Below are 12473 nucleotides of genomic sequence, written 5' to 3' on the forward strand. Positions count from 1 at the left end.
CGCAGGTGAAGATGAAATGGAAAATATGATACAGCGTCAAGAATTTGACAGAGCACTGAAACAAGGCCCCGAGAGCAGACAACATTCCATTAGAACTACTGTTTTAATCTGTCAGGAAGTTTCAAATCATAGCACACTCCGCTGCAGAGTGAAAATCTCATTCTGGAAAGATCCCCCAGGCTGTGGCTAACCCATGTCTCAGCTATATCCTTTGTTCCGGGAGTGCTAGTTCTGCAAGATTCGCAGAAGAGCTTCTGTGAAGTTTGGAAGGTAGGAGACGAGGTACTGGCGGAATTGAAGCTGTGAGGAGGGGTGGTGAGTCGTGCTTCGGTAGCTCAGTTGGTAGAGCACTTGCCCGCGAAAGGCGAAGGTCCCGAGTATGAATCTCAGTCCGGCACACAGTTTTAATCTGTCAGGAAGTTTCATATCCCTGATTTTATTCTATCTGTATATTGAGCATGCAATAAAGGAAACAAAAGAAAAATTTGGAGTAGGCATTAAAATCCATGCAGAAGAAATAAAAACTTTAACGTATGCCGATGACATTATAATTCTGTCGGAGACAGCAAAGGACCTGGAAGAACAGTTGAATGGAATGGGCAGCGTCTTGAAAAGAGGATGTAAGATGAACATCAACAAAAGCAGAACTAGGATAACGGAATGTAGTCAAATTAAGTCAGGCGATGCTGAGGGAATTAGATAAGGAAATGAGACACTTAAAGTAGCAAATGAGTTTTGGTATTTATGAAGCAAGGTAACTGATAATGATCGAAGTAGATAAAATATAAAATGTAAACTGGCAATGGCAAGAAAAGCGTTTCTGAAGAAGAGAAATTTGTTAACATCGAGTGTCAGGAAGTCTTTTCTCAAAGCATTTGTATGGAGGGTAGTCATGTATGGAAGTGAAACATGGACGATAAATAGTTTAGACAAGAAGAGAATAGAAGCTTTCGAAATGTGGTGTTACAGAACAATGCTGAAGATTAGCTGGGTAGATAACGTAAGTACTGAGGAGGTACTGAACAGAATTGGGGAGAAGAGGAATTTGTGGCACAATTTGACTAGAAGAAGGGATCGATTGGTCGGACATATTCTGAGGCATCAAGGAATCACCAGTCTAATATTGGAGGGCAGTGTGGAGGATAAAAATCGTAGAGGGAGACCAAGAGATGGATACACTAAGCAGATTCAGAAGGATGTAGGTTGCAGTAGATACTTGGAGACGAAGAGGCTTGCATATGATAGAGTAGCATGGAGAGCTGCATCAAACCAGTCTCTGCACTAAAGACTACAACATCAACAACTGTAAATCAAGGGAAAGGTGAAGGTAAATAACTCAGTAGATTACAAACATTAGTAACTTTATTATCATTTTAATTTGTCTAAAAAATTAATTCTTAATGTTATGTTACACTAACAGTCTTCATTTACAACAAAACTATTTAGTATATGCACTGGACTAATAAAAATTCGTTACGTTTAATACCTACTGGCACCATGATGATTTTTGTAAGTGCTATAATAATTGGAAGCCATGCCCAAAATACCTGGAGTTATGAAGCATGATAGTCGACATAAATTTATACTTAAAACTAAATTGTACAAATTAGTTACAGTTGACACTAATAAATACCACAGTCTTAAACATGGTTGTTTCTCAGCAACCGTATACTAAAGATCTCTTCGTCAGAAGACATTCTTAGTAGGTGTCGAAACCTACGTCAGTTCTACCAAACAGTTATTTTCAACCGATTGGCTGCATAATTCCTACGTTTTAAAAAAGTAATGAATATGTTATTTGAGCAAAATTGTCACTATGACATCATGAAATGCGCAGAACTCTTTCAGCGAAAGTGCGTTTAATAATGTGCACAAAAGAATAATTTAGTTGTTTCGTGCTGAATGGTGAATCTGTGACAGAACTGGCTGTTTGCTGCCTACCAGCTGAGGACGCCAGGCACGTACTTGTCGATGAGGCTCTGGTAGTATGGCTTCAGCTTCTCAATGTCGGGCATCTCGTCGCTCTTCGAGTAGAGGTCGTATTTGCTGCAATAGAGAAGATCAGTTTTAAAAATACTGTGCTAAAATATTTGAATTAGGTTCCGTAAATCTACTGCCACAGTAGGTAATAATTCGCGTGAAGTAAGTTCCGTATCTCGTAGACCTACCAAAATACAATTCTGTGAAAGATGGAAGTCAGATAATTTGAAGCTGATCTCCAAACGAAGATTTGTACTATCTTGTGATATAAAGATACTATTTCCACCAAGACAATTACTTTATCTGCAAAATTTGTTGCAGTAATACTAGAAGCCAATTTCAGATCAGAAAGGTCATATCCAAATAATAGCAACGGACGAATGAGTATGAGCCTCAAAATACTTTCAAAATATTAGCTCTCTTGTTCACCTCATCGAGGTGACGCAGTAATAATTCACTGCCCATGCATCCGTTAAGTGGGCGGTTGAAGCTCCCATACTGCCATCCGGATTTAGGATTTGGTGGTATACGTAAATCACATATGGCATGCCACGCTAATTCCTTTGAAAACGGTGCGACAGATTCTATAACCCAAATCTTCCTTCCTTTTATTAAGCTAAAGGACTGAGTAGATATATGGAGCGTCACTATACATCCAAACATAGTAAGAATTTTCATGTATCACCATAACAAGTCGCAAAACATAATGCGAGTTCACGTTCGGAATCTGTTGTTATAACTCACATAATAAAACATCCGCTTCAGATGCCAGCAATTTCTCATTTATTGCACGACCAGTTTCAAAGCCTCAAGCTATAGCTTCAGATGCCACGAAGTGATTATGGAAACATATATTTGTGGCGCTCGTGCCAATCAGTAATGGAAGATTACACTGACGTCAAACAAACGTATGGTAACGTAGGACCAGCAACCGCAGCGCCCGCCTGAATAACATGACATCAAAATTAATGTTTCCGTAATGGTACCTGAGGCTTTAGGCTTCGAAACCGCTCGTGCAGTAAATAAGAAATTACTGGCAACTGAAGCGGACTTTTTTTATTATACAAATATATTCCTCAGTTGCGGATGTCCGCTTTGTCAAACATTCTTTCTTATAAAGTGCGAGGATCATTAAGATGTTTCGATATGTAGTGACACCTAGTCCGACAGGGCTTCATTTCGAAAGAACACTTAAACTCATGTTCAGTAAGTAACTTGATAACATTTGATAAGGACTTTTTGTCTGAAAGCAGGAGGCATGATGATAAAACAAGCAGTATTTGCTAGAGAAAGTAAAAGCCTTGACGCTAGCAAGCCGTTAACTTCCAGTTTAAAATACGATTGCGTTATCCTATTCAAGAAACCGTGTCTACCGTTTTTTTTTTTTTCATTCTTCAAGGAATTCGTAGCGAACAATTAGCATATTTCTTTCTCACACTTACTTGAACTCTAAGACCCACTTGAGGGTTTCCATGTCTTCCTCGTTGCAAAGGTGCATGTAGTCGCCAGACGAGTGCCACGGGTAGAAGGAGTGGAAGCGGATGATCTTGTGGCCCATCTCTGGCAGTTTGGAGCCGTTGTGCTTCAGCAGGCGGTACACGTACTCGTCGTGTCCCCAGGCCATCAGCACGTTGTCCAGACCGCAGTTGGGAGTGTACATGCCGTACTTCGTACTGTAACAGTACAATGCCTTCTAAGTTTGTTATGCACCATAAGAGTTTCATACTGCGCTAACATGTTACTAGTCTCTCTACGGCAAAGATACATCAATATGATCCCAAAATTCCTCTAGTTTTGCGTGAGGGTTTGCTTACTTGTACTTGGGGTTGTAGGTGTCCGGGTTGTCGTGGAAAGTTGTGTTTCTGTAGACAATGGAGTCGGCCCAAGCGCAACCAACAGGGAAAGTGTCTCCAGTAACGGCCCACTGCGGCTCATCGTAGAACGCCATTATCTGGAACAATAGGTTTACTTCATTAATCAGGTCTCCTAAATCAATAGCTGACAGTAACTGCATTAATTACCCTCATCATTATTGACTGGCGCGAATGATGTTTGATGCAAAGTCGTCGCATGTGTGAAGAAATTTCCTTCTCATGTTACCTGCGTTCTAAGAAACAGTGTTTAATGTCCTACGTTTTATTTTGTATTGAATAAAAGTTTGTTGGGCCAGGATTCTGTTCGGCCTTGAGGTGAGATTCCTTCTCTCCAACGCTCAGATTGATATGCAAATGGCTGGCATGTATGTCACGTCGCCGGCCGGAGTGGCCGAGCGGTTCTAGGCGCTACAGTCTGGAACCATGCGACCGCTACGTTCGCAGGTTCGAATCCTGCCTCGGGCTGGGATGTGTGTAGATGTCCTTAGGTTAGTTAGATTTAAATAGTTATAAATTATAGGGGATTGATGATCTCAGCAGTTAAGTCCCATAGTGCTCAGAGCCATTTGAACCATATGTCACGTCAGATTCTACAGTTATTTATACAAGGTAACTCTCCAAAGAGTCCTCAGGTGCATTTTCTCTGGTGTTTTTGGCAGGTATTTGCAATTTAGGCTTTTCAGTGTGTAGCTGAATCTGTCCAAAACAAAGATTGTTCATCACGCCTTCCATGTGACGCCCAGCATAGACGGATAGTATCAGTTTGTTTACCATTACAAAGGAAATGATTTTCAAAGCGGAATTTCATACGTCAGTTATACATCACTCTAGTGCAGTATTCGTTTTATTGGTACGTTTTATCAGAGGCAGAGAAACAGGAAGAATAATCAATCTGTAATCCAGCAGCAACTGAGCAGCACTGCTGCATGGAAGGCAGTTGTCGGCGCGATACAGAGCAGTGCTGTCGCTGCAGAAGTATTGGTTATTCTAATTGTTTTACTGTCCCTGTTAATATGTATCGATAAGACAACGTACTGACTTATACGATACCGATCTATTGAATGAGCACGTAAAATTATCCTCCCATTTTTAACGCGAAACGAATCACCGTTTCCCACCGACACAGGACCTCGTATGAAAGACTTGATACGCCGTATTTCTTTCGGTTGACTCCAGCTACACACATTGCAAAAACGAAATTGCATATATCTGCGGAAATACCAGAGAAAATGCTTCTGACGATTATTCGGAGAGGAACCTGTTATAACAGAGTTACAAGCAGTATTTTCGGAGGAACCCTGCTGTTATGATTGGTATTTAAGTAATAAGAAAACAGATCCTTTCATTTTAATTCATTCAACTATAGTTCCTTGATGAGACATTGTATATTGAACAAAGCAAACGAAACACTTTTTTGTCTTGTTTCACAAAGGTTTGCCTTCGTACGACCCCACATACAGGTCGTAAGTCATTTTCAGGTTCATAACTGGGTGTTATCTCTGGAATAGTTGTATACCGGAAAATGGGATTACAGCTAAAAATTTGTGTCTTACGAAAATTAAGTTTCGTGATGCAAGATAAAACAGTTGTTTAGTTTATTGAAAATTTATCTGTTAATCACCTCATCCGAAGGAAGAAACACGAGGACACAACAGCTCGTCGTAAAGAACAGTTAGTTGTGTTCGTGTGAGCTCACCTTGCCCATGTCATGAAGCAGTCCTGTCAGCTGGAGCCAGTCGCAGTCCGGGTGGTCCTCGCGAATGCGCTCCGCCGTCTGAAAGGCGTGCACGATGTTGGGCACGTCGACGTCGGGGTCACTCTGGTCCAGCATGCCGCTCAGCCGCTCCAGCGTGTCCATGATGGGCGCGCGGAACTTGTCGAACTTTAGCCACTTCGCATGCTGTTCTGTAAGACAGACGACATATCCGTAAAGAGTAAGTACACGGCAACCAGCAATCAGGAATAATCCGCGTCATTTCTGGTTGCGCAGGGCGGACTTACTGTTGACGAAGTCGACGGTCTGGTACTTGTGCATGTCGTAGTAGAGCTTGCGGACCCGCTCCTTGATGGGGTCCGTGTCGTCGATGGTGTAGTCCCTGAACTGGGCGATCGGTTTCCCCGCGTGGATGGGTTCCGGGCGCAGGATCTCCGAAGGGTCGATCAGAGGACGGTTCTGGAAAAAATATTACACTGTAATTTCCAATCGTGCACAGCACTGTGCGCGATTATTAAAATAGGCCCATTCTGGAGAAGTTCAAATTTCCGTCAGATTATTCAGATTTAGGGAGAAGGCGAGAGCACGTTCTTTGAAAAAGTCACGCTCTAGAACTCCTCCACTCTCCTGCTTATCGATCTGTTGCCAATACGTGTTCATGAAGGCAGGAAGAAAAATCAAGATTTAGCGATCCGTCGACGATGAAAGGACTAAGTACGGATATTCTATGCGTCGTAGAAGGAGACAAGCCTAAAGCGACCAGGGGCAACCAACAGATAACCAGCTGACCACTTCACCAACACGCTCGGTGTTATGGACGAGAAACCTAATGCTTAACGTACAAGACTAACTAATGTGTGACAAATGGACTAACTAAAGTGCGCGTCATTTACGACGGCGGCCGAGTTTAGGTTCGTTCTGCGCCTCTTACGTCACAAAACACAGTCAGCCAATGAACAGAGAACGACGTTGCCACAGCTCGACTGCAGTGCAGAGCACAGACGAGTTTGAGAAACGTTCAGTCATAAATACAGTAATTGAACAAAAGCAATGTCTTGATAGCAGACTTTCTTTTATAGAAAGTTTGGAAAAAGCATTCTTTATACCAATTGCTTTATATTCTATTAATTAATAAACCAAACAAGCAATAAGCCTCCTAATTTAGGCGATAGCAGGGAAAGGTGTTTGTATCATTCTCACTAACCGCTTTTTCGCAATAAAGAACAGCGGTAATTGTTTGTTTCCTATCGTACTTCGACGAAACGTGAGTAATTCATAGTCATACCAACAGTGTTTGTCGGTATTTTGCGTGATATTTTAAACTCCTCCAGGAAGAGCGACGAATGACGTGCTACGCTAGCGTAATGATTAAAGTGTTTGGTTACTGAACGAAAGGTCCTGAGTTCAAGCTTTGTTCATGGGTTAATATTTTCTTTATTTAAAAACAATATCGAAGTGTCTTACTTCATGAATTTTATTCGTTTGAGTGTAATTTTTGATATTTCTAGTGGCAACTAAAATCGATCATACGGAAAGTATACGCTATGGACTTTTACCTCTGCAAACTCTTCAAAATTTCGTGCAATGGTTTACTACATTTAACGCTGCACAATAACTGCGTTGAACATCGAAACAAAATTAAGTCATTTATGAGGTGAAGGTATCAGTCAAGAAGATGTGTAAAAATCAAATTTTTGGGCCAAATAGTTTTTGTGAAATCGAATTATAAGGTGTGTCAAAGCAGTCGCACAGCGCGGAATGCGGGGAGCACGTCTCTGTAGCAGCGAAAGGGTTAATTTGGCCGTGTTGGTTTTACTTCATAAACTGCGCGCTCCCCCCTAAACGTAAGTTTGCGAACTATATTATACTATGGCGCTGCTTCTCTTGGCGCGTGCAACTGGCAACGCAGCAATCGCCTACGTCTGGGCGAGCATGCGCGAACCGCCAAGATAAAAGAATTGAACTATAGTATCTCATTATCCACTAGCAACTAAGGACTTTACAGTGACAACTTGCCTTTTGACCGGTTTAAAAACTGGTATTCTACTCAGATGATGTCTCGTCAACTGTTCACTCTTTCGTGTAACTCCGTCTTAACTGTTATCTCTATTGCAACTATAGACTTGCTTTCCGACACAAAGTTCTAAGCTTTTTTTTACAGGGAATCTTTCCTCTCAAGATCGCCTGAACATGTCCTTATAGTTATTACTAGTTTCTGTGTGCTTAAATCCCGAGTAAAGTACGTGAGGAGCAACGGAAGATGCTGAACGCCTAAATTTCTTTCTGCTACATCTCTACTTTTTTAAATACCAAAAATAGTCAAAAATCATAAAATTGGCACAGTGCTCGTCTAGACGAATGTGAACATGTACGGCAGGCCATACCGCAGGTGGCTACTGCAACAATGAGAAGTATATTTCGTGCCGGATGCTAAATGTTGATCTATGATAAGTAACCCACTACTAATTTGTAAAATATAAATTTTCGTTACTACATAAGACACTCTAATTAATATATTCCACGTTGTTGTGCCTAGGTCGAATGGACGTCTTTGGGAAGCCTAGTAATTCTTCATCTTTTGCAATGGACAATTCCAACAGCGGTTGAAGCATCTATGGAGGTAAGATTCACATCGTGGCTCGCTTCTGAGGTAGTAACGATGCAAGATGTGAATCGAACCCTCATGTTAGCAGCAACGTCTCCTAAAACTGTAGTCTGCAGATGGAAATGCAAACCGAGAATCTCCGAAAGATTCATCCGACCACGTCAACAGACAGCATAGAATATCTGAATAAGTTTGACATTAGCAGCCGCGAAAGGTTATGATCTACAAACCACACCATCCAGATCGACAGCACAGATGTGCCAGAGACGAATATTGTCAAGTATATTGGCTCAAAAATCACTACCACCGGCTCACTCGTTCACGAAATCATGAAACGCGTTAGCAATATACGGGTTTAAAGGCAGACAATGACTGGTGTGCCTTGTGATAAAAATATCTCGGACCTACCCAAGTCGGGAATACAACGCTCTCGAATTCGACGAGTTACGAGAACATCGGCCAGCTACAAAGGAAGCAGAGCAACGACTTACTGTAATGAACACCAAAATGAATCGGTGGGCCCTTCGCCTGAGACTTCAAGAGCATATGGCCAGTGATGAATTTCGTACTCGGTACCTGTCTTTGAGAACTGAGGGAATGACGATTATACTGGAAAGGGCACGCACATCGAGTAGATCAGGAAACAATATCAAATCATAGGTTTTCTCTGACCCAGACATTTCCGATTTAATTATAGTAGTTCTATAACTTAACCAAGCAAATTAATGCGCAAAGAGAACTGAGAGAGCCTTAAGGTCTGATCCGGACACATTGCTGGGGAGAGATGAGAAAGAATGAATATGTCGGTAAGCAACGCAATGTTATGAAACTGCTGAGTGCTGGTCGGCGCTCAGATTCCACCCTCGACTTTCGTAGGCTCTGCATTTCTTGACGTAGCAGCCCTGGATAGTTGAGTCAATAAGAGAGTTGTCTGCTAAGGGTCTGAGTTCGACTCCCGTCCCAGCACGTATGTTAAGCCGTCATAAGTTCCGTTAATGAACTGGCAGCGGTAGCAGTGGCGGCAGCAGATATTCACCATGACTTTGGCAGTCGCCATGGTGCTGGTCGCTGTGGTGCCACGAGCTCTTGAGACGTCGCGACGCTGTGCCGTGGCCACTGGGCCGGCCCAATATATAGGCGGCGCCGTTATCTGTCGCACAGCGGCGTCCGCACGTGATGTCGTCAGTCGGCGTCGTGACGTCGTGACGTTCGTGGAGGCTCCACACTCTCTCGCTTCCTCTGATCACAGTCACGAATCACACAGTACATTATTTCGAAACGTGTTTTCGTAGTTTTTCCCCCCTTACGTTGCTGTTTTTCTCTTACGGCCTTGGATGGTCCACTAGTACACTCCGATGCACTAATCACGGCCGGCAGTTTGGTCTCACCCCTGTGGGTCAGGCTAGATTCGCATCAACAACGTCTTTGTAATTTTCTGTTGCGTTTGTTGTTTCGATCTATTAAGTAATTCTATTTTTTTGTAGCCGAGCATAGACTAGGAATGTCTATGGAGTTTGCTTAGCGTACTTCGCATGTCACCAGCATGAAAGCGAAACTGTCACATGACTTATGCTCATCACTGTTTGCTTACATATTTCGCTAAGAACTAAAATTTAGTATTCTACTTATTTGTCCTATTTTACACATTTATTCATTAGCAAATAACTGTTGCTCGTACGAACACAAATCAAAATACATTAAAGAAGGACAGGTTACCTTCCGATGTAAGTACCACAGAGGTTCATTTATAATTATCATGCCACTAAGAGGCGCTCCACGTGTTTAAAAATTTGAAAACAAACTGTAATATTGTAACGAAAATTTGACTGATTGTATGGCCATATTATTACTCGGCAAGGACTAGATAATTACGGTGCTAAGGGAGTGTGTTTCCAGTCAAACCATTGAATGTACACGTATTTCGAACAATTTTCACGGCCGGCCGAGGTGGCCGAGCGGTTCTAGGCGCTACAGTCTGGAACCGCGCGACCGCTACGGTCGCAGGTTCTAATCCTGCCTCGGGCAAGCATGGATGTTTGTGATGTTCTTATGTTAGTTAGGTTTAAGTAGTTCTAAGTTCTAGGGGACTGATGACCTCAGAAGTTAAGTCCCATAGTGCTCAGAGCCATTTGAACCATTTTGAACAATTTTCAACTGCTGAGAAGATTTATATATGTGAACCTGAGTCATTAACTTCAGTTTAACCACAGATCCAAGCCACTAAGCTTATTGTAAAGTAGGGATGCTAGAAAAATGTTCTACATTTTTTTATTCAATTTACACATTACATATAATGTGGAGTTTCAAAAGGACGTAAGAATTTTGCTTTCTCAAAGAACAATAGTTACTGTATAGATTACACGCGTTGCGATAGCAATACGTAAGACTTGTTTGTTAAGAAAATATGGCCAGATGCGTAGTAGTAGTTGCTTCAGCGCGACACATCCCACTGACTTGAAGAGATTCTGTTTTCATAGAGACAACACTTTGTAGTCGGTTTTCAGCTGGCGACATCTCAGAGGACTGTAAACGACTAAGCATCTCTGATGCTTACCGAGAGTGTCGGTTGCTGTCTGAATTTTATTCAAGCACTCTCCACCTCGATGCGGTTGTTACGGCGTTTTCAATTTTTTAAATATAGAATTACCGTCATGGGTTCGTCATAATTTGTGGTAGCTTAACATGCATTTCTTGATATTTTTGTTTGGTTATTATTCTATGACTCTCATAGTGAATGCAGGAGTTAATTGTCGAAGCTGGCGTAGCTGTTCCGTATTAAATAAGTCAGTGTGTGTTGCTGGATTGTACGCACGACGTGGATAGTGAGTATCTGCAATTATAATTTTGTTTCTCTAAGGATGTATGAAAATAAAACACATGACACTAGAAAGTAACTTGAAGAATATCTTCCCTAAAATATGAGAATGTTCCTCAAATCGCTAATTTACTGCATGTCGTGGCTACAAATTTGATGTTTTTCGAGACGCATTCAGTTTTGCGTTAATACCGATTTTACAATGCAGCGGCTGCATAAAGGTTAAAAAAGAGAGTCAACAATACGACAACCTGCAGCACAAAATTTCTCTTTTCGTATAACAAAACAATTATCGTATTTAAGCTATAACAATTCATACAAACAAGCGAAATGCCCTAACATCTAACTGCTCAAATCTTTAATCTAAATTCGTTCCTGGCACCACGTCTAAAGCAAATTGTGAAAATGCCGATGAGACGGATATACAAAACCCACGTATGTTTGAACGGATTTTTAACTCTGCTATTAGCGAGTACATGATGCTGTGAAATTTTGACGGATCAAAGATTTTAAACTACTGCATCTACAAAGTATCTCCATTTCCATAGATGAAAATGATAATATTGTAATTAGGAATAAAACAACTGGGATAATTTCGGTGTGATACAATGTAAGATTATGTAATTAAGATAAAATATATGAGACATTAAGTAATGAACTATAGACACATTACAACAGTTGTATGCAGAAGAAACCAATTTAACAATAAACTTTAGTGACGTATTCCAAACATGTGGCTGAACAAAATAATCTTGTCTTTAATAGTTCCTAAGTTAGAAACAAATAAGATATAATAGTGATATTAAGCAGAAGAGTGAAGCAGTGTGATAATACAAAGCAATTTTTAACACAGCGAGAGAAATTAACTGAAGTAAAGAACTGGGTTTTGTAAGAGGGGTAATGTAAAGCATGGGCTGGTTGGGATTATGATTATTATACGTAGTTAGAAGTGGCAAATAGGTCATTCAGTGCTAAGTTGAGTTGATGGACATCTGTTTATTGATTTTCATTGTTTCAAGATATTTCATCTTCCTTCCAGTACAGATGTGATGTAATATTTCAACTTTCACCATGTACCTATGGTCATCTTTAAGCAGTTGATCTGCAAAACTATATTTCTCTTTTCTAAGTTTCCAACTTCTGTGATGTTCCTTCAGCTGGGTACGTATTTCCCTACCAGACTGACCTACCGGGTAATCAAAACGTCAGTACAAATTTGAAAACTTAATAAACCACGGAATGATGTAGATAGAGTGGTAAAAATTGACACACACGCTTGGAATGACATGGGGTTTTATCAGAACCAAAAAAAACACAGTATTGCTAGACGCGTGAAAGATCTCTTGCGCGCGTCGTTTGGTGATTATCGTGTGCTCAGCCACCACTTTCGTCATGCTTGGCCTCCCAGGTCCCCAGACTTCAGTCCGTGCGATTATTGGCTTTGGGGTTACCTGAAGTCGCAAGTGTATCGTGATCGACCGACGT

The 12473-nt window shown here is 41.3% G+C and overlaps 1 protein-coding gene across 3 annotated transcripts in view; it reads right to left on the minus strand.

The window, feature by feature from the left end:
* Positions 1-1344: 1344 nt before the first annotated feature.
* The window catches only part of LOC126092128 (inositol oxygenase-like), an 88506-nt gene continuing 77377 nt past the window's right edge, over positions 1345-12473 (minus strand). For 2 of the 3 annotated variants that reach the window (XM_049907569.1, XM_049907572.1), the window contains exons 2-6: positions 5856-6027; positions 5551-5759; positions 3795-3931; positions 3423-3653; positions 1345-2046 (exon numbers count right to left, since the gene is read on the minus strand). In XM_049907569.1, the coding sequence (XP_049763526.1) occupies positions 1938-2046; positions 3423-3653; positions 3795-3931; positions 5551-5759; positions 5856-6027 (858 nt within the window). In that variant the 3' untranslated portion in view covers positions 1345-1937. Of the gene's footprint in view, positions 2047-3422; positions 3654-3794; positions 3932-5550; positions 5760-5855; positions 6028-9209; positions 9281-12473 lie in introns of those variants that run through there. The other variant, XM_049907571.1, reaches the window with a different exon arrangement.

This window comes from Schistocerca cancellata, chromosome 7, assembly GCF_023864275.1.
Source record: "Schistocerca cancellata isolate TAMUIC-IGC-003103 chromosome 7, iqSchCanc2.1, whole genome shotgun sequence".
In the NCBI taxonomy this organism is placed as follows: domain Eukaryota; kingdom Metazoa; phylum Arthropoda; class Insecta; order Orthoptera; family Acrididae; genus Schistocerca; species Schistocerca cancellata.